At 35.2% G+C, this 23,927-nt stretch overlaps 1 protein-coding gene across 3 annotated transcripts in view; it reads right to left on the bottom strand.

The window, feature by feature from the left end:
- The window catches only part of LOC150099547 (putative G protein-coupled receptor CG31760), a 365,151-nt gene that overhangs the window by 51,835 nt on the left and 289,389 nt on the right, over positions 1 to 23,927 (bottom strand). For all 3 annotated transcript variants that reach the window (XM_090403832.1, XM_090403834.1, XM_090403833.1), the window contains 4 exons: positions 10,023 to 10,173; positions 9,753 to 9,895; positions 9,555 to 9,656; positions 3,739 to 3,892 (listed from right to left, as the gene is read on the bottom strand). In XM_090403832.1, coding sequence (XP_090259958.1) covers positions 3,739 to 3,892; positions 9,555 to 9,656; positions 9,753 to 9,895; positions 10,023 to 10,173 — 550 coding nt within the window. The remainder of the gene's footprint in view (positions 1 to 3,738; positions 3,893 to 9,554; positions 9,657 to 9,752; positions 9,896 to 10,022; positions 10,174 to 23,927) is intronic.

Genomic DNA, 23,927 nt, shown 5'->3' with positions numbered 1-23,927 from the left:
TTCTTTACAAATATTACTTAGCAAAATTCGATAAAATAGTACATCTTGCGGAGGTGATCCATGCACAGTATACTTGAAAACAACTGACAGCGGTCCACATTTCTAATCTAAACCAGGAATCGAACTTCTACTTTTATCAAAACATAGGAACAAATCAATCTATTGATGCATTTGGATTAGATTTACCGATTCTTAATGGAAGGGAAGAAACAGATATTTGTCTTTTTAACAAGCATGCATACATGTAACTATATAGAGAGTTGTGAACCGTTACTGCATTATCCAATTTGAATCGTCTGTATTGGTGAATTTTTCTTATTTTAATTGTTAGGAACAGTATTGCTTAAGGCTCCTGTTTTTTATATTTTGTACGTTTTGTTACATGCTCTTACTACAGCTTTAATTAAAATTAAAATTAAAATTAGGATGGTTTTGGTCTTCTACAATTTGATGGCGCATTCTGTATTTTGATTCTGTTATTTACGCTAGTGCTTATTGTTCCATCAGTTAAACCAGGGATGGCGAACCTAGGGCACATGCGCCAAAAGTGGCGCATTGGATCCCAGTGATAATAATAAAAAACTAAACCTATTTGTGCAAACGTATTAACCAAAAACCGGTTTATAAAAAAAAAAAGCTAAAACTCTTAGTAATTATTTTTAGCGATTTTATTGTTTCGTGCACATGTTTTGCACATTCACTTGTTTGATCCTGAGGCGCCAAGCGTCAGCAACAGCGGTACATCTCAGGTTTTTGTCAGTCAGTTTACAGTTGATACTCGTACACCACGGAGGTGTGCTTTGTTCGTCCTTTGTGAACATTTGCAGTTTTGTACTTTTTCGAAAATTAAGCCTTGTTTTGACATTCAGTTACTCATCACAGTGCAAAAGAAAATGAGCAAAAGAAAAACAGAAGGTGATAGTAAGCGATTTACGCTTATTATCACCAACTCTTGAATCGCTTTCTTGCATTTACTAGAATCTACTTGTAGATTCTAGTAAGAATCTACTTGTAGATTCTAGTAAATGTGAAAATATTATTAATTAAATATTTTTACTTGAGTAGTACGTTTTGAGGTATTTTTCTAAATTGGTTGACAATAAAACTATCTGCATTTATTTCTGTTATGAATTTGATAGCTAAAATATTTAATTTCTAATATATCATCATAAAACTCGCGTAAAAATATTAAGTTAAACAAGTATTAACACTTCAGTAAAGGCTTCGAAAAATTTTTGGGATTCAGATTTTTAGGGCAGATTTTCGAGATATATAACTGTCGCTTGGAATGCGAAGTTTTCTCAATCCTTTTTAATATTTTCGGATTTTTATAACCGTTTATTGTTCCTCTTTAGTGTTTTTTCTGAGCATGATTTATTTCTAAACATCTTGAACATCAGATACGCTTAAGACTACTTACTAATTAGGAAGTAGTCCCGGTATCTGTGATTTCGTCCCTTTCTCTCTTCAAATGAAAGTTCTACTGTCTAGTGTGACGCTTCACTAGTGCTGAAGGTTGACCGCTCAGTAAAAGAAGGTGCTCAGGTCAATATGTAAGTTATTTAAAAGTCAGGGTATGGAAGGCATATTTGGAATAATCATAGCGAGGACTTGAATAAAACGCTCGTCTGTTGTCCGCGAAAAGTGAAAATTTTTAGTTGACGAAAAGAAGAAAAAAAAATCAGAAGTTTCACTTTAATCGTTATTTTTATTTACGAAATGACGATATTATATAGTGTTTTATGTCGTTTTATATATATATATATATATATATATATATATATATATATATATATATATATATATATATATATATATATATATATATATATATATATATATATATATATATATAAAATGATAAGCTTTTTATGTCACGTTTGTTGAAACGTTTTGAAACTCAGGAGCTACCCTGAGTGTCGATTCTTCAAAATTCGTCTCATCAGAATTCAAGGAGAACCGGCCTACCAATCTGGAACTCGGGGAGGGGGGACCAGGAGAGGGAAAGAACCCCCTTTCGAGTCTTCAAAATTTGAGTCATCAGAATTCAAGGAGAACTGGCCTACCAGTCCGGAACCCGGGGGGGGGCGCCACGGAAGCGGAACCCCCCTTTCGAGTCATCAGAATTCAAGGAGAACCCGCCTACCAGTCCGGAACACGGGGGGGTTGGGCGTCGTAGCCCTAGTATATATATATATATATATATATATATATATATATATATATATATATATATATATACTTTTTTTTTACCTAATCCGTTGCGTCATACGCTGGTATTACAAACGCTGTTTTGTTGATTATCACGACCCATAAGAGAACAGAATACGCACATATCCTGTTTGCTCAATAGAATCTGAATCCTGTTAACATCGGAAATTCTTATAACGAGATTTTCAAAAATTACAGAAGACATCTACACACATACACCTTCATATTTCCAAATTATCACATCACTCGTATAAGAATTTGCTTCTTGTTGAAATTTCTTGGATCCCAGGAACTGAATTATCATCTGGATAAGTTAATACCGTTCATTTGTATTCTCTAAGAAAATGTCTATCTACTGTTATCTTTGCATCTTTGTTCCCTTTACAATGATAAGAAAATCTAAATTTTGTTATATGTTTCAGTTATATTGGTCATTAGAGACTTATAAAATGCAAATCTCATCATCATCATCATCATCATGAGTATCAAGGATTTAGGCCTAGCATGGCTTGTTCCGGCCTTAGAAGTCATCGTTGAATCGTTTAAGAGGACGTCCTGGTTTTCTTTTTTCTAATAGCTTGTACTTTAAGGCTTGTTTTGGTAATCTTTCTGTTTTCATTCTTTGAACGTGTTCCATCCATTTATGTTTATATTTTTTAATTTTTTCTATCACTTGTTCTTGGTTTAATTCTTTCATAATTTCTTCGTTTCTTTTGTGATCAAATAAGGTATGCTTTGCAGTATGAAACCAGATCGACATAATTGGGGTACTAAAACAAAAAAAAGGAAAAACTGGTGAGATCTTTCTGAGCAAATCTTAAACGAATAAATGGCGTTTTTATTTTTTATAAATTTAGTGTTCCATTGATAGATGTGCATTAAAAAATAACGATACGAAGTCCATTTTGCTCCGATTCAACTTTTCTCTTGGGATATGTATCATTAATGAAAGATTAATGAAACTTCGCAAACTTTTGATAGGTCGATTAGCAAAGAATATTTAACGATAATCAGACTATAATGCATTTTTTCCCCTCTGAGTAATGAAATTGCCTTCTAACAGTTGCTAACTTCTTGATTAGTGGTTTTTTTTTTAGAATTGTTATTCCTGTATAGGAAATAATAATAATAAAATAAACACTAGAGACTTAACATTCCAGATGCGTATAAGTTTACTGTTTAATAGTACTCATTGCTAATGAAGAAAATAAATGGAATCTCCTCTCAGCAATAAGCTAATTGCATGCCTATCAACAAAGTCTTCGCTCTCTCTTTTCCCTTCCAGGAGTAATGCGTTGTCGTGGAAACAGCGGATATGAGATGTTTTTTTGCGATCTGTCGCCAAGGTTGTTTCTTAGAATGTTTCAGTTTACAAGAGTAAAAAAGTTTGTGTGTGTGTGTGTGTGTGTGTGTGTGTGTGTGTGTGTGTGTGTGTGTGTGTGTGTGTGTGTGTGTGTGTGTGTGTGTGTGTGTGTGCGAGCGTGCGTGCGCGTGCGTGCGTGCGTGTGCACTTGCACGCATCCTTACCTCTCCGTACATGATGACACATCCCAAGAGGGTGATACAAAGAAAGATAGGGCTTGCAACCTTGATGACCTTTAGCTTTCGGTAGCGATATACGTAAGCAGCCAGAACCATGGTGAGGAGTATGCAAATAACCGATATGGTGAGTAGGGAGATCCTGGAAAAGGGAAACCGGATAATACATATAAGATAAAAATCTTAGTTAAGACAGCATATATTGATATGATGTTACCATTTTTCAAATTCAATAATTATAAAAACTTGATAAAATTTGATAAAATGTAAAGTATTTTTATTATACATAATTTTAAAATATAATACAGTTTCGCTTCCCATTTAGGTATTCAATGTCTTCTAAGCTTTCATTCCCTAAAAGGAGACTAAGGGGACACCACTTAGCCTCCTTTTAGCGAATAAATGATTCTACCATTTTTCAAATTCAATAATTATGAAAAATTTAGTCTCTTGAAATTTAAATTATTTTTATTATACATAATTTTAAAATATAATACAGTTTCGCTTCCCATTTAGGTATTCATTGAAAATACATATTTAAAAATAAATAAATCTTCTAAACTTTTATTCCCTTAAAGGGAGGCTAAGGGGGCACCACTTACTCCAAAGAAAGTAACTCATTTTTGGAGGTAGTCCCACCAAGATGGAAAGACTTACAATTATGGTGGTACTAATGAAATGTACATTTGTTGCTCAAGTTTTGTTTTGCATTATATTCAATTTTAGCAATATGTTTATTCGTGAGTACTCTTATTTGTTTATGAAAATTGAAGCAGTTTTTTTTCCTAATATATTTTAATTACTTAATATTAAAGTTAAACATTTCCCTTTAACTGTTCCGTTCTGAAGTCTCTGTCTCCTAATATCCTCCAACATTTTATTAAACATAGCATTGTTTTTAAAATTTTATGCCTGCCTGTAGAGAAAGATTCAGATGTCGATTCGAAACAGCCGTCGAAGCACAGCAATCCCTCGATTAGTGCGCCTAATGCGTTCTTTAAAACAGGAGCATTCATCGAAAACGCTCTAATCGAATATACTAATGGGATACAAGTGTAATGCGTTTCTCAAATTTCTTTCATGAACCTTAATTTTTTTATAAAAGAATTAAGGTATGTCCCAGAGCCTAGTTAAAGGAAAACCATGAAGCTGAAAGACAATAAAACATATTCAGAATATAAATTTTATTATTCTACTTCTTAACAAAGAATTGAGCTAACGTAGTTTGGCGGGCATTTTGTTTCTTTTTTTTCATACAACCGACGGTATGGCCCTATTGCCTCTTCTACTCTTCTGCAAATTTTACTGCGTCTCTCTTCATCAGGGTCAGCCTTAAGCATAGCTGCTTAAAAACTTTGATTGTACGAAAAATATTTTTAAATTGTTTCCGTGAAATCTCTTTTGTCTGACTATCAGTGGCTAAATTTTCTTCATATTCTTCGGGATCTTCCCGCTGTGCATCTAAATTTAGCAGGTCGGAATCACCCAATTCTTCAGAATGAGATTTAATTAACTCTTGGACGTTATCATTGAAGGGGAGAGAGAAATGAAGGACGTACGAAATTGGTCGCTAACACTCGAAATCACGTGCTTTATAGATAAAATTTCCCAACTGTTATACATGCAAAATAGTTACCACTTTAAAAACTACAATAATCATAAAAGATAATTTAATTTTCCGACGTGTAAAAATAAACAACTCATCCCAGAAGACGGATTGATTACCCTATTTTCGGAATGGATTCTTCTTTTTGTGACATGCGCAGAAGTGTCGAAGGGTCTAGAATCTGTGGGCGTACTATAGCAGACGACATAAATTTTGGCGGTAAAAATTTGGAACATAATGTATTTCATTTTGGTGAGTGATTTTTTAACATGTTCATTGCCAATCAAGCGATATCGCGTGATGCGAGCCCTCACCAAATGGCCGATCACGCGTTATCGCGTGGTCGTCGCTAACTAAAACAATAAATAAAATTTGGCCACCACACGAAATTCCAATTTTCAGCTTGGCAATGAAAGTGTTAAAATAGGCAGCCATAAAATGTAGAGATAGAAATTTTTTAAAATCTGTAACATTTATTTTTAAGATGTATATAGGCGCACTAATCGAATTTGGGTATCGAAAAATAATGACGCACTAATCGAGAGATTACTGTAGTAAACATTTTTAAAAATAAAGTAGGAGGCAGTTGACACCCTATTGGGAACAGTTTTCTTTTTATTATAATATTTAAGCACTGTGACAACCTGCTGTGTGCCTTCTATTATTAAGAGTATCCGCATTCACAAAGTCATAATCAGCTATCACATTGCGTATTAGGTCGGAAACACAAGGTCTGACAACAACAGTGGCGACCCGTACATAAGCACTGCAACACTGCAGCACCCCCAAGAAAAAGATGAAAAATTAAAAAATTGTTTGTGTTTATAAATAATAACAATGCTTACAACATTTATATAAATGCAATACAACATGTTAAAGGTTACAGCTTATGTTTCAGTGATTGAATAGTTAATAATTGGAATTGTTCGATTAGCGCTTTAGATTACGAAGCAAATACACTGCGATCTAACGCAGCGTCGATTTTATCACGTTCGACCAATTGCAGCCAGTCTCGCTGATATTCGTTTGCGCTTGTGATTGCACATTACAAGTCATTCCCGACACTGCTCGTTTGGGCAGTGTATCGTATGCTTGCGGCAGTGGTGTAGCTAGAGCTTTTGCCGCCCGGGGCGGTCGCTGAGTTTTCCATCCCCTCTCAATACACACCAAAAATACTATAAAACATCAAATGACGTATAGGGAAATAAATTAAAACACTATGTTTATTTTTGAAGTAAAAATTTAATTTCAACATTCTAAAATGTTATTTTTCTTGCCTTTCTGTTAGCAAAATCGTCGATGACATTGGCGAAGTCTGTTTCATAATAATATAGGTAATACTTAATCCGTTTTATTTAGAAAAGCTCCTCTCACAACTAGCAACACTTACAGCAATTGTGAGGAAAATTTGCAGTAGTATTACAACATTTGGAAATTTCTCGAGATTGTATTTTAGAATTAACCGCAAAAGTTCAAAAAGGTTCCAAGTGTCGCCCGGGGAGGACCGCCCCTCCCTAGCTACGCCTCTGGCTTGCGCGTTATTTTTGTGAGATACGAAACTTTTATTATTGGTGTTTTTTCGTGGTGAGGGTAAAATATTTTTAATAAAGCACTTTTTTAATATGTAAATTTATTTATTAATAAATTGGTTATTGATTAGGAAAAAAAGAATTTTTTTTAATTTATTTTTTTATTTTATTTGTATATGCAGCACCCCCACTTAAAATTTTCACCAGTCACCACTAGACAACAATCTGTTGATGCCTTTAGTATTGTGATAAAAATCTGTCTGTTACTGATATGACAATTTGGATATTTAGTTGGGCACGTTAATATGACAAGAAACATTATTCGGTATTGCTTCTTTTCATCTTAACTCTGTTGATATTTTTATAAATAGTTTAAAATCTAGCTGTTTCTGAAATCTCATTTTATTTCTCAAAATTTTGGGTCTGGACATTGCATCTAGTCTTCCCATAGCGAACTAGTAGATGTCCAGTAGACATTTGCTTTTATTCATGAAACAATTGAAACAGTACATGATACTGGTAATTGGAGAAATGATAAAAGTATTAAATATATATTTAATTCATGCTTTTTGGAATTCTATCATTCCATTCCTAGAGATCTGCTCGGTTGATTTTGATCTTTCTGCTTTAAATGAAAGATGAAGTGGCCTAGATTTGCACAGAATTTAGAATTATCAAAAGTTTCATCCAAAAGTCGTAGTAGGTTTGGTTCAGTATTTTCGATGGTCAAACCGTCCTCCAGTTCATTAGCATGATACCATCCATCAAGGAAGAGTAGGAAGTGTTGATTTCTATTGATAAGGAAGAGGACACACTATTTTTTTTTATTTATTAAAAAGGATTACTCTGAGGAAGTGTCGCTTCCTCAGATTAAGTCGATCTCATTGTTGGGTTAGGGTGTGTGACCGTGGGTGAATTGACTTATGAAATATACTAGGCTTATCATTAAAATTGTAAAAATTGCCTACATTTAGAGGTAATTAGTGGTAACCGTGTGTGTGTGTTGGGGGGGGGGGGGAATGAGTATTTTCGCAAAGAAAGATCTATCTATCTAACTCTATTTCTTGCTACTCTTTCATTTTTATTCGAGCTACGACAGTTTCCAATACATGCAGCATTCTTTCGCCACAGTCAACAAGTCACAACAGATAGTGGAATTTACTTACTGAAATCAATTTTTACTCACTCGCAGATCTAAGTAGGGCCACCATTGGAAAGTGAAATTATCAGATATAGTAGAAAAAAGTAAAACATTGTTTTAAGAAAGCTTTATAACAGAGTAAGTATGTTTCATTCCTGAGAATTAATTGGCTTAATGTATGGAGTTCAGAAATTTATTTTCTTTTTGGATATATGAATTTTCAGCTGATCAGATTTTAATTCAGTGATTCTTCCTGTTTTTGTATTCTTATTGATTTTATCAAAGGGAATTAGTGTAAAACTAATTTCTGAAATATTAAGAAGGATATTATGAATCAATCCATATTTTATAGCCAAATATAGAAAGAAACTTAGTTTCGAAATTAAATAGAGAGCTTATGATAATATAACCTTCGGCATCGGAGTTACGTTCATACGCGCTACTTAAAAGGACACGAGCTCTGGCCAGGATCCCGTATGTTCACACTTTTATTAATGCTTAAATTAGATTTCACTGGCCTGACAGGTGTTTCGAACTTTTGGTTCTCATCAGAGACCAGACAGAAACCTAAACAGCTCAAAGTCTCTCTCTTCAATATATGTCACCAATCCTATGTCAGCAAGTTATCGGTAGGTGCATATTCAATTACAAAAGTATACAGCTGAAAGGCTTGTTTGGCAAAAGTAAGATATTACATGCCAGAATATTCTTAATACCTTTCATTTTAATATTTTATTCCAAATCTGTAGTCTTGCGCGTGTGCTTTTTTACGTCTATTTCTCCTTTTATCACAAATAATGTCCTAAAAATTCCTTTTTTTTCTTCTTCGTTAACTTTATTTTTTATCTATCATATACAGTATTCTAATAGTAATATCCCGCATTACGATGCTTTGCTTTACGAGGATCCGCTCATGCGACGCCTTTCAATTATGACCAATGCCCATTTATTACGACTCAGCATTTGTTCATACGACGGTTTTAGCGGTATGATCTCCCTTTAATCAACCGATGCACAGTTTGCGTGAACTGTTTATGATGTCGTTACTCGCTGCATTTCTCTCTCTCTCTCTCTCTCTGGTGTGTGTGTGTGTGTGTGTGTGTGTGTGTGTGTGTGTGTGTGTGTGTGTGTGTGTGTGTGTGTGTGTGTGTGTGTGTGTGTGGGTGGGTGGGTGGGTGGGTGGGTGGGTGGGTGTGGGTGTTGGCATTTCGCTGTAATTATTGAAATAATGAACTGAGATGACTCTATGAGCTTAATATATTTCACATATTATTACTAAAAGAACCATTGCATATTCTCATAGCAGCAACCAATTTGTGTTATTACCAGGTTATGTTTATAACCTTGGCTGTACTCAGTAGTATTTAAAATGCTCAACAGATTTAGTCTCTAATTTAGTCTCTCACATTAGGCGTCGCATTTAAATTCAAAAAAATGATTCGATATCTGAATTCACCAATTTTTGTTATCGAGTTCCTTGAACCTAGTAGTAACAAATTTCTTCGAGACGGAATAACAAGATACTTACCGGAACGCCCAGTTATAGTTTGAGAGGCATGGCGAATCGTCCATACATGTGGCACAGCCAGGCTGACAAGGCTTGCAGACATACAGCATATCATAGGTGGGGCTGAAAAATGATGAAACAATGCTTTCTGTTATGGTCCACTTGAAGGCAGTAAAACCTGAAATTTGTCTCTGAAAATTAATGTTAATATAGCCTTACCCATTTACCAACATTTTTTCTTTCCAAGCAGAATCTACCAAGGATCCATTAAAAACAGGATTTCCGGTAGCAGAATAGAAACCTTTTCGACAATGGCACTTGTACGCTCCTCGCACCCATCCGTAACCTTGGCTGAACACGCACTACAAAAATAGACGATATAAACGTATTTGTTCAAGAATTTATTTTTAAAACCCAACTATAAAATACAGCCACTTTAACTGAAATGGATAGGAAGAATATTAGGGAAAATAGATACACAGTACATACCACACTACTAAAGTTGTCACATTTGTGGGAACCAAGGAAGGTTTCCATTGGCAAGTGAGTATGAGAAATGTTTTCCACTGGTGGACGAGTGTCACATTGGTCAACATCCATGTCTGTCACATCTATATCAATACTAACCACGCCCAAAAGCCTAAAAAAATACAACTAGTATTAACAAGAAAGTAAAGATATGGAGAACTCATGCTTTTTATTTACTTTTTACTGAAATTTTAATGTAAATATTCGTATAATGCACAAGCGTCCTTTATCCAGACGTTCGAATCATTCCCATCCATTAAATGTCATTTTAAGGAAATCACCATAACAATGAATAATACCCGAGATCATGAGTTTTGTGTTCCATTTCGTGTCTAAATATAAATTAACAAAAGATAAGCTATATGTAGCCTCCATAATTCAACAGTAAATTACGAGCTTCTTTGGAGAGATTAAGGTTCTAATCGAGAATAAATAATCTGCTACGGAAGGTTCAGAACGCGATTACCACTCATTATTGATAATCTTAATATTCAGATAATTAAATTTTGTTCCAGATTTCCGGCCTAATTGGCTGAGTGGTTAATATATCCTCTCTTCAACAAACAGATTGCAGGCACGGATGTTTGTGATTGTTTATGTTGGGTGGACAAATTTCATCCCACGGTGCCGAGACCACTATTTTACTTGTTGGAGGCTTGAAGTGGCTTGAAATGTAGTCTCTAGAGCAGGGTTTCCATATTAGGTAAAAAACATAAAAATTCTTAAGTATACGACGGCACTATAGATTTACAACCTTTCGTGAATAGGAGTCGCATAAACATTTTCAACGCTCCTTGCTGGCTGTTAATATTGAATCTATTTTGCGTACTAATGTGCATACAACGCTTGTTTTTGTTCATTAAGAAACCTATAAACACATTGAATTTTCCGATTCTTTAATCGAAAACAGTATCTTGCATGTTACCGCTGATGTCAATCGCACAATATTTTTATTATCAAATTAATCAAGTAACCTCTTTTCGAGGTTACATTATTTTTTTATTTTCAAATTCCTTGACTACGTGGTTGATAAGTATTCTTTTTCAATTCGAACTGCAAACAGATTGCATTTTTGTACACAGGAACAGTTTTCTATCTGCAATGGAAAAAATCATTTAAAATCGTTTCTGTTATTGCAGGCATTAAAAGCATGATAAATGCACAGTTTTTGTAATAAACCTAATGAATATGCAGTTTACCGTATTTTTAGGAATTGTGTAAAGAAGAAATTTTGATACAAATCCTGTAGTGATACTAAGAAGGGGCCGCCGGGAGAAATTTTTGGGCCCGTGACAAGTCTGTGGCCCGAGCCCCACTTAAAAAAAGTGCATCACTTTTGTTTAATAACATTTATTTAAAAAAAGTGTAATTTATTTAAAATTCAAAATCTTGGTGTTCTTTCGTCTTCAAATATTTCAGTAGTGAATGCTTGTTTAAATCTTCTTTTTCCTTCTCACGATCCCTTTTCTCCTTTCGTTTTTGATTTCTAGATTTATGATGATACATTTCTGTTGGTCAAATTTTTATTATTAAAAATATAATTTTAATAATTAAAAAATCAAACTAATAAGAATACTTACTTTTATTTTTTAGCGCATGTCCTACACTACACAGTTTCACACTTCACAAACAATCACAAAACCTTCGTCTATCAAAATACTAACAAGAACGAAGCGTTCTGGCAGGAAACATTACTGTCAACGCAATTACTAGCTAGCGCAGCCGACTGCAACAACCTTGCATGAACGTCTATTGACGTCATCATATTGACATCACTATAACTACAGCGATCCGCGCCGAGAGAATCAGTGTCTTCCGGACACTCACGGCGTGCTAAAGAGCGTAGCCGTCTGTCTAAAACAAAACACAGTATCATTCTCGATATGCCATTATCCTTTATCATTGTTGTATTATTACGAGAATTAAAACCATGCATTATAAACACAGTTATGTGACACGTCGGGACCGACGATCGGGCGCTTTTCGATGCCGGGCCCGTGAAAAAATTCTCAGATGTCACAACCTCTCGGCGATCCTGCTAAGAAGCATCATATAGCAACGAGGGAAAAATTTACTCTTAAAACTTGACCATCTAGAATACTGAAGCTGAACCAATGGTAAAACACGATTCGTGCTGCTTCTTTACCCTACAGCAATGCCAATACACTGAAATAAGTAACACCGATTATTTTTTGGCTCGCAGTTGACATTAAGTATACTATTTCTGTTAAAGGACATCTGAATTCTCACTTTAAGATGTCCTTTCCGTTACTGATTATCGAAACAGTGTACCAACCATTGCATATGCTGGAGATTATTTTATCGCTTTTTGAGTCACTTGTGTGTATATCACCAGTAGATAGGGGAACACAAGTTAGTACCATGATCTCCGGTAGAGAAAAAAACAAACTTGACATTCCGGTCAGATCACATGAGATAGTGAATGGATCATTTCTGAAATCCTAAGGAAGATAATTCCAAAAAAAGACAGCTCTGAATGTGTCGATGTTGTTTATTCAATTGGCAGTGTGAAAGTCAAGTTTAATGTCCCTGGTATTAGCTAGAATGAATCGTTCTACTTATATATCTCGTCGAAGAAGGTGACTGGCATTGTCACAGATGAATTTGTAACTTAACTGATACTGGACAGCGTTTAGAATCGAATATCATTGCGGTATCTGTGGTCTTTTATATTTTAAAGTCCACCGTAAGTTTGTTTTGTTGTTCATGATAGTTTTAGTGATTTAAGAAATTCGAAAATTTTGTTTAAAGTGAAAATAAAAATAAAATCAATAAAGAATAGAAATGCATGAAGTTTACCGTTTTTATAACACTCGATATTGACAATTTTGATACCATAGAATGTTTTTTTTTTCAACATGTGTTTCGACCATATTCAAATTGGATCCCATATTTTAAAATATTTGCTTGAAAAATTTGTGATCGTGAGAGATGATCTCCCCCAAATTACTAAAATCGTGTTCATTTCTCAGCCACCGAATGTTAACTACTGATGTAAAGAATTCAGATGGGTTAGTGTAAAATGTTTTCTAATGTCGTCCGACTTGTTATACCCATGAAGGAAATCTCCAAAGATTTTCTTCAAAATAATTTGGTTTTACGTAAAGCTGTTTTGTATAGAAGCTTTGCTGTGGTTTGTAAGATACACCAGTCTTTTTCTAAAGTTTCTCTTTCCTCTAACCTTTCCTAATAGGTGCTACCTATTTTGCAAAACATTTTTAAAAGTAACCGTATGATCTCGGAAAGCAGTGGAATCGAATTTTATTAGGGATTTATCGTGAAAACATTGATGGCATATTACAATCAATAAAAAGAAAACTTTTTGGTAGAGCTTTCCTTTGTCAGGAGGATAGTAACACTTTGCATAACAGGTAGAATTGTTACTTAGGAGGTTTTCTAAAATATTGATGTTCTTTCCATTGCAGCAAAAACTCACGACATTAAATATTGAAAAGGAGATAAAAAAAGAAATTAAATATACTGCACATTACAGGTGTTTCTCTTTTTGATCTAGAATTAATATCATCAGAAGCAAATGCAAGTAAGCATTACAAAAGAAATATTTAAGAGTTCTCTGCAATACATACTTAAAACAATTTAAAATTTAAATGAAAATGAAAGTTAAATGAAACCGATGGTCAAAACTAATAATAATAATAACAATAAAAAAAAAAAAAAATAATAATAATAATAATTCCGAAGGAACACGGCCTTGTCGTGGCGGTGAGGCTTGCATGCTTCAGTGATGTTGAGAGCTATTCTGGCGGTAGCATTGCTGCTAGCAGGGCCACCCTTCTCGACAGGTCTCAACTGAGGAACCAGACTAACAGTGTTCCATCCCCCATCTTAATGGTGAAAAGTAAGAAGAGATTCACACCGGATCAGTCGACACCCGGGTCATCAAGGACTGCGTCAGATGCTGGGGATCCTGGGCATCAGGCGACAAGTGGGCTATAGGACCCAGCTCTCCTTGATGGGCAATCAGGGCAGGAAGCTGAAAAGCGACTGGAAAAAACCAAACGTAAAAAAGGGACTGTAGAAGAAAACAGAGAAATTATGAAATGTTTTTACAGATCAACACCAGAAAAAAAAAGCGTATGCATTTAATTTGGAAACAAAAATTCTTAGAATCTGCAATAACAGAACAAAGATTCATGGACCAAAAGAATTTCATTTTCCGTAACAAAATATTTACTGAACGTGAGCTTCAAGAGTTACGTAATAAACCAACAACTCCACTAATTTGAAATTCAATTCAGTAAGCATCAAGCTGACGCCATACCTCAATGTTTTGACAGAAGTGCAGTGGAAAATGAAGTTAGGGATATTGCAACATATGAACTCCATAAATGACCGTATAAGACTACCACTATTAAAAGCTTTACATAAATCTAAGCTAAAACAGCTCCGGTTAGACGCAAATGCTGTAATTGAAACCATCACAACCAAGAGCATAAAGGAAACAAATCAGTTCCTATACAACACAGCCTATATCATTACAGTGAATCTTGGTTGCAAACCGCAAGAGCAAAAGCCGAGGATGAAACAATCTGCACCCTGGAAAATCCGGTTGGAACGAAAAGTCACCAAATGTCGAGCTGATTTGAGCAACTTAAAGAGTTTTAAAGAAGGACGGCTGAAAAATAATAGCATCAAAACATACTGATTAACACATATAATTTACTGAAGTCACTGAAGAGCTAAAACAAAGAATTACAGCAACTGCACAGAAAATTAAAAGATATGAAGCAAGAATACGTGTAAACCAATATGTGCAAAATATGCAATTTCGACAGAACCAACGTCTGTTCTTTCAGTCGCTCCAGAGAAATACAAATGCAAACAATCATTCACCAGAAAAAGAAGAAACACTCACATTTTGGAAGATAATCTGGGATAATCCTATTGAACACAATAAAGATGCCTCATGGATTAAGAATTAGAATCAGAAATGAAACAAAACAAATGCAAAATGTTATCACTAAAGAAATGATCAACTCACAAGCTAGAATATTAAAAAACTGGAGTGTACCTGGCAAAGACGAACTACATGGATTTTGGTAAAATTATCTAACCAGTCTACATGATCAAATGGCAGGATAATTTATTATTATTTGCAGCATCCGTAAGACTGGATGATATCTGGGCGCACTTTTCTTTTCATGAAAGATAAGGACAAGGGTGCAGACCCAAGTGCCTATCGCCTAATAACATGCCTAACAACTATGCTTAAGCTTCATTGCCATCACAGCAAATTCCATATACCACTACTTCTCAGATAATGAGATTTATCCGATTGAACAAAAAGGCAATTTTCAAAAATCCAGAGGAACAAAAGACCAGATCCTTATTAATAAAATGATTCTCAGAAATTCAAAAAGACGAAAAACTAACTTAAATATGGCATGGATAGACTACAAGAAAGCATTCGATTCCCTTCCACACTCCTGGATCCTAAAATCACTGCAAATATTTGGAATTAGCAAAACCTCGTATGTTTCATTCTTGCTGCTGCTATGAAATCATGGAAAACAACTTTAATAATGAATAATGAACGATTCGGAGATATCAGCATTAAATGGAATTTTCTAAGGTGATTCCTTGTTACCACTGCTCTTCAACATTTCTTTGATACCTTTATCAATGTTTCTGAACAAAACAAAATTTGGATATGAAATTCCTAAATGTAATATTAAAATTTCCCACCTATTGTATATGGATGACTTGAAGTTATATGGAAAATCGACCCAGCAAATAGACTCTTTACTGAACACAGTTCGTATTTTCAGTCAGGATATCAAAATGGAATTTGCTTTAGATAAATACGCAATTTTATATATTAAACGAAGAAAAATTAATGATACTAGCAATTTTAATTTTGATCAAGAGAAATATATAAAAGTAATTTCAGCTGACAAACGCTCTATAAATAACTTGGAGTATTAGAAGCCCGTGACATTTTCCTCTCGAAAGTTAAACAACAGGAAGCAACAGAATACACCAAAAGAGTTAGAAATATTCTGAAAACAAAACGAAACGGATTAAACAAATTAGAGCAATGAATTCTTGCTATACCAGTGATCCGATACACAGCTGGCATAATAGATTGTACAAAAGAAGACCTGGATAAATTGGACCGCAAAACTAGAAAACTAATGACTATGCATCATGCATTACATCCACAAAGTGATGTTGACCGGTTGTACCTACCAAGGAGAATAGGTGGACTGGGTCTGCTACAAGTGAGACAGATTGTAGTAGTAGAAGAAGAAGAAATTAGCTTAAAAAGTTACATCAACAACAGCTCTGAGCAAATGCTTCAAGCATTACACAAGAGGGTTTTCTGAAGCAAAAGGAAACAAATGCGATTACAAAAATGAACGGCAAAATCCGATATGTGCGCTGGAAAAATAAACCTTTGTATAGCCAATTTCTTAGAGATACTGAGGACAAAATTGACATGAACAAGACGTGGCAATGGCTACAATATGGATATATTAAAAACGAAACAGAAGGACTTATTCTACAGCTCAATAACAGGCATTACAGACTAATACCATGAAATCAAAAATTTTGAACGTTAATAATAACAGCAAATGCGGATTATGCGCTCAGAAAGATGTAGATTGCAATGATTAGCTGTTCTACATCTAATCAGTGCATGCAGCAAGATAGCTCAAACTGACTATAAATACCGCCATGATCAAGTGGCCAAAATAATTCATTGGCATGTATGCAAAATATATGGCTTTTTTACATCTGATAACTGGTGGCAGCATAAAATAGAGACAATACTGGAAAAACGAAACAGATAAAATACTCTAGGACTTTCAAATACAAACTGATCGGCATTTGGAACACAATAGACCTGACATCACAATTATCGAACATCGACAGGTTTGGATTATCGATAACTCAGTGCCCAGTGATAACAACATTAACAACAAAGAACTGGAAAAATTACTAAATATCGAGATCTGGCAATCGAAGTTGGTGGCAGGATGTGGCTTAAACACGCTAAAGTTATTCCAATAGTTATCGGTGCACTTGGCGCAATTTCAAAGAAGCTATCCAACTATTTACAGCAATTAAACATGAACGAAGTGACCCTATATGACCTACAAAAAACAGCATAACTTGGAACAGTCCATATTTTACGACGCTATCTGACAGACTATTCTTAGTTTCTTGGGTAGAATCTGAATTGTTTTGTATCGGCAGTCAAATTGTTGTTTAAATATATGTTTTTTAAATAATGTTGTTTAAATCTTGTTTTGACTGTGTATCAATTATGAGAATAAATAAATAAAAAAATAAGCTAACGCCTTTTTATTCCCGTATATAGGGAGTATGCGGGGCCGTTTAGCCCTATCTAACTTTTGGGGACTGAGTGGGTAGTTCAATCACTGGTACCAAATCAGAGATAGCTGGTCCAAGGCTATCACTAATTATGCGGCACGCAGTGAAGAGAGACGGCTCAACAAGTGCCGCCATCTCGTGGTCCCTAACCCTAACAGGCGTATATTTAATATCTGAAAATAATGTGGGTTCTACGGTCGATTTTCTTGAGTTTACGGGACGAAAAAAGCTGCTTGGTCGTGCCAGATATCGACTAACTCGGGAACCGGTCGAAAAAAGGCTTAGAAAAATTTCTTCTAGTCGCCGACTAGATTCGAAACCATCTTCCTTCATGCGGCCAAACGCCGTGGTGTACAAACGCCACATCCACTGAGCTACATAGGGTCTCGTGAATAATAATAATTTCAGCATTGCAGACTTAGGTCCATCAAGAATAACTACGGCATTAAATCTCAGTTACTTTAAAAAGGGTGGTATAGATATGTTTTTGAGGGGGGGGGGTTGCAATCCCAAATACCAAAGGTTGAACCATATACTGGTTAACACCATCGTGGCAATAACTGAAACATGTAATCATCTCGCTTAATTCTCAGACTAATTATTCGAATATTGCGTCGAATTGATTATTGTTGTCACTTTTCAAGATTACGTTTTTTATACCAGAAAACTAATTAGCATTGATGTAGATTAGAAAAACATTTCATTTAGCTGTAAAATGTTTTTTTAATGTTGTCCGACTTGTTACACCCATGAAGGAAATCTCCGAAGATTTTCTTTAAAATGGCCTACTGTATTCCAACATACACTGTTGCAACATGTAACTATTGCGAAGTTTCTGTTAGAAAAACGGTTTTGGTGAACGATGGAATATTTGTTAGATCCATTTTATAAATCGCGCATATATCAACATATTGATATAATATGTTGACTATATTGATTATATTGAAGTTATACTAATAAATCAGTACATCCAAAATTTGAAAACTAATAGAGTATTAGTCTTTTAGTATTAAAATGGGAATGCGACAGGATTGTCCTCTCTTTCCAGCCCTAATTAGCATTGCACTAGGCAGTGCAATATAAAATCCCCCCCCCCCAGGATCACATGATCTACCAGTTCCGTATAGGCAGTGTAAGTACATCGACTATGCAAATATTACCACATTTCCTAGAGATTGCGAATTCATTGAGGTCTTCCTCGAAACTGTAGGATATTTCAGAGTTTTTTTTTTTTTTTAATTATTATCCTATGGTATTATTACGCCAGATCATAGAGATCAAATTCATGTATTTTATACAGCCCCTTTTCTGGGTTGTTATAAAATTCATATTTAGAAATATTCATACAAGTTAGTAGATGCAGTTGTGATGCTTCCTCGATATTACAGATTTTGCAGATGGGGAAGGCTTTTACGCGTTGCTAAATTTGATTGGTCTTGTGTGGCCGGTCTTAAGGCGAGAGATCATGGTAGGGGCACAGCGATTCAACTTGGAGTTGATGGTAGCTCTTGGTTTTTCTGCTGAATACTAGTGGTGAGTCATGTCCCGGAGAATCATTCTTTGTACGTTTTCTTTTTGAGTAGCTTTAAAAAGATCAAAATTTGTGGTATCACTTGATGTTGCAGCCATTTTTGCTACTTCATCTGCAGTTTAATTTCCCTTTAATCCCACATGGCATAGAATCCATTGGAAAATTATTTCAGAATCCTTAAGTAGTTTGTTTATGTTTTTTTGATATATCTCTAAGTATTTCTTTATGGCTAGTGTAACAATTCTTAATAGCTTGAAGGGCTGCTAAAGAATCTGCGTAAAATATAAATTCCTTTGGGTTTTATTTATCTAGATGTTGCAGTGCTGTGTTAATGGCTATTAATTCTGCATCCTATACTGTTGGTTGTTTTTAGTTCTATATTTTGAGAGCCATAGATAAGTTCGCCACTCCCAGATTGCCATTTAGATATTTTGAGCCATCTGTGTAGATCTTTATTGAGTCAGGACTATATTTCATTATTTTTGAAAGCTCTAATGATCTCGATGGCATAATATAATAACTATATTATACCATTGATTTGGAGGAAATGCTGGGTAGTTGGCTATTTTATTTGGGCAATCCAAGGGAATTTTATTTTCCATGATTTTATGCATTGTCGATTTTTTCTTTATGCTGTGTGTTGGTTGCCACTTTTTAAAAAGTTCACTTGTTCTATAATGTGCAAGGCTCTTTTGGCTCTTTTTTCTACAAATTTGGTTAGATTTTCTTGCCACCTAATTTTTAAAGCAACAAGGTTGGATTCGAATTGTGCTATTTTTCCAGAATTGTATTCCTTAGTCCACATATGAATTCTAGCTGCATTTTTCTGAATTTTTATAAACTTGTCTAAACTGGTTTGTGATGTTTGCATCCAGATGGGCAAAGCATATTCCATTATGGGTCGGATAATTATCATATAATTAATCATATGCACATTAAGAGGTGTATATGACTTTTAAGGTTTTAGCATCGGCTCCTGACTCTTTAACACAGATACTTTCATGATATTTAGTCTTTTTTTTGCTCTGACTGCAACATTGTTGATATGTTCATTGAAGCTTAGTGATTGATCCAGAGTAACTCCAAGGTATTTGGGGTTTTGATTAAATGTAATATGTTGATTGTTTAACTTAATCTTTGGTCTCCACTTTCTGAGGTGATTATTAATGGTAAATTCAGAACTTTCTGATTTAGTAGGGTTAATTTTGATTTTTTGGTTTTTACAGTATGTAGATAAACTTTCAGTGGCTTTGTTTAAGTGACCTTATACTGTTTTCAAGTCGTGATGCTTAGAAACGGGCTCAAAATGCTGCCTTGAGAGAGTCTCTGTCTTATTTTCTCTTTCTTGGAAGAGTTATTATTTATTCTAACTCGAATTGTTCTATTTCGTAGAAAGTCATAAATCCAGTTTAGAACTTTCCCTTTTATTCAAATATTACAAAGTTTGGAAAATAGTTTCTGCCTCCACACCTTATCAAATCATTGCTAAAATCTATAAAAGCTGCAATGGTGGATTTGGTAGGTTTGATCTGGACGTTATCTTGAATTACCTGGGTTAAGTAGAAAAGTTGATAAGTTGTTGAGTGATTTCTTCTAAAGGCAGCCTGAAAATGTGGTAGTATACTATTTTTGTTTAGTTAGTAATTCAAACGTTAGAGTATCATTTTTTCCATCAATTTGCCTAGAATTGAAGTCAGTGAAATCGGTCGATAACTATCTGATTGGTCTTGAGGTTTGTTAGGCTTTAAAATTGGTATGATTGTGGCTGTTTTCCAGTCTTTTGGAGCTTTTCCTTGTTTTAGGCTATTGTTGCATAGGCGAAGTAGCCAATCCAGGGCTAGGGGAAGAAGATGCTTGATCATAATTCCTTGTATGTTATCCGGTGCATATGATGTATTTATACCTAGTCTCTCCAAACAATCTCTCAATTAAAATATTGTAAATAGATCCCAGAATAGTTTGTTTTTATATTTTGGGGAATTTGCAGCATTTTTCTGCTGTCGAGCCTGTTTTGATATTTCATGGTCTTTGCTAGTATTCATCTCTAGTTTGCTTATATTTTGAAAATGAAAGGCCAAGGTATTTGCGATTTCTCTGTTTCCAATTTAATATTTCCATCCGGGTCTTTTAGGGTGTTAGTCTCATTTGCCTTTGGTAGGTCTCTTTGTAAATTAGCAGTCATTTTCAGAGTCTTATCTGGATTAATTAAGATAAGAAAAAATTCAAAATTATGGGTGATTGGATTTCTTCCACTAATATAGGAGACGGAACTCCACTAACATCGCTTCACTGAAAGGGTTGGTCCGAATCCTTGGGGTAGAGGTTGGTTTTAGTTTGAATTACATCCGAGACCCTATAATATTGAGTTTTGTGATTATGTGTATTCTCTGGCAGGTTTTTGTTTGCAAAATGAAAAAATACAAGTTTCTGGAAAGAAAAAACTCCATGCTCACCTCCGTATGATACTGGCCAACTCCGAATTTCACCGAAGAACTCTCCTTCTAAAGTTTCTCCATTCTGAGAGGTCTCAAATGTAGTAGCCTACAAATAGATGGCTTAGAAAGATTCTTATACTGTCAAATTGGCCTGCTTCACTTTGTAGTATGCTTGTAACAATGGACGATTGCCCACGTCTCTGTTACCAGCAGGGTATCAATCCTCAAGATGGTCCTGTCCCTTGCATGTAAAAGGGTTGATAGACTATAACAAATATTTCATGAACTCGTGCTGGAGTGTTCTTTTTTTGAGGGGGGGGGTAATCACGGACATGAGATATGAAATTGATACCTTAAAAATTGGGGTGGACGGTGCTGTCCCTCACATTAAATGTCGACGAGATTTTTAGGACTACAACTGATGCATATCCTAAGATATTGATAATTTTCTAGAATTTAAGAAAGCCAGATCACTGGCATACATTACAGACATTCCTTTGTAATTAAATCTGCAGTGAAAATTTCAGAAAACAATAATCTGTTAAGTAATGTAGACTACAAACACACATTTTCGCAGCTCCCTACACTCGATTTTATCCAAATGCTAATTAAAATTACCGGGAAGTTCGGTTCACTTATACTTATCTAGCATTGTTCTGTCGTTCCTGAAACAGGTCTACATTCCTTTTTTGCGCTCCTTCCAATCATTTAGGAGGAAGCAGTTTAAGATCTATGGAGTCTGAGTGTCCAGATAGCTAGCTCTATCTCTCCAATTCCTTCTCCACTCAACCAAGAGAATTACTTGTTCATCTTTACTATCAAGATGCTGAAATATAAAAGTTCGTAAGAAGAAAGTTTTTGGAAACCAGCAAGTATGTTTTCCTGTTATATGTTGTTTCTTTGCCACTGAATTAGTTTTTGGTTTAGGGGCAGATGTGTTATTCCGGAGATGGTATCGCCCTCCCATGTTTGTTGTATGGTTAACCATCATCCGAAGATTTTTCTTGGACTTATTTAAATATACACTGATTTGTTAGTTTCTGTGGCGTCCAAAGAATAAAAAGAAGGCAAGAAAGAACTTTGGTGCAGTCTTCTAGCTCGCTTGGAAGCTGGCCAGATACAGTTCACGCAAACCTTTTAGGGGGTGGGGGGGACAACAAAATTAATCGCTGTTAACTTGACCGTGAGTTTCTGCTCCCCAGTTTTGAGATCAGGCACTTGGTGATCTACCTTTCATCTTTAATGAGCTAATGTTTTTCCCTCTCCATCTATCTGCAATTTCCTTCTCTTTCAACTTTAAAAGATGTTTCCCTCTTACTAGTGAGCAGTTTTTGGTATATGAAATTTTTTTTTTCTTTTCATTATTCAAATTATTAAAAGAAATTATTCGAATACAAGGTTTTTTTTTAATACCAGAAAAAGTGAGTGGAATTTTCTTTTTGAAATAATTTGAAATTCATAGTGATATTCTTCAGCAAATTATTTTTAATATAGTGCATTATAAAAGTGATTAGTGATTAAAAAATTTAGATTTTGCAAAGGCGTTTGATAAATTGCCACATGACAAGCTGGTAATTAAATTGGAACGGATGAGGCTGAACAGTAGATTGGTTCACTGGATTGGAGATTGGTTGTCTGATAGGTATCAGCGAGTTGTCTATGGAGGAGCGATATCCCAGAAGAGGAAAGTTACTAGTGGTGTAGCTCAAAGGTCTGTTTTGGGTCCATTGCTGTTTAATTTGTACGTAAATGATATCTGGAGAGGTCTGAATGGTGATGTGCAGTTGTTTGCAGATGGTGCAAAGTTGGGCAGTGCTATCAGGAGTAGTGTGGATGCTGTAGCTTTGCAAGAGGACTTGAATACACTGTCTGAATGGGTAAATAAGTGGGGATGTCAATTCAGTGTTTCAAAGTGTAAGGTTTTGAAATTTGGGAAGCAGAGATGGGATTTAAAGTACACAATCGGTGCGAATATCTTGGAAGAGGTAGAGGAAACGAGAGATCTGGGAGTGATTGTAGACAAGGACCTAAAATTTCGGGGGGCATGTTACTAAAATAGTGAAGACAACACAGCTGATAATGGGAATGATGCGGGGGACATTGACTTGTAGAAGTAAGGATGTTATGGTTCCTTTGTATAAGGCTTTGATCAGGCCACATATGGATTACTGTGCACAGATCTGGTCACCTGGTTTTCAAAAAGATGAAATTGCGTTAGTCTCTGGAATGTAGCGTATGAAGTCAGATTGACAAAATGCAATTTGCAGAAATTGGTGGATAGAAGAAGGGGGGATATGATTGAGACATATAAGCTGTTTAAGTGGTTATTACCAGATTAACGTCGGAGAGGTTTTGCACAGAATGGGTGAGGATAGCAGGAGAACAAGAGGTCATTCCTGGAAGCTGTATAAGGAGGGTGTGAGCAAGGGAGTGAGTAGCAGGTTTTTTGCATGGAGAGTGGTGAGTGATTGGAATGCTTTGCCCGAGAGTGTGGTGTGTGCAGAGACAGTGAATATATTT

The sequence above is a fragment of the Typopeltis vanoorti genome, chromosome 14 (assembly GCF_054136105.1).
Source record: "Typopeltis vanoorti isolate ZY-2024b chromosome 14, IOZ_Tvanoo_1.0, whole genome shotgun sequence".
NCBI lineage: Eukaryota > Metazoa > Arthropoda > Arachnida > Uropygi > Thelyphonidae > Typopeltis > Typopeltis vanoorti.
The sequence above is the reverse complement of the archived record's forward strand: the minus strand, read 5'-3'. Positions and strand labels throughout refer to the sequence as shown.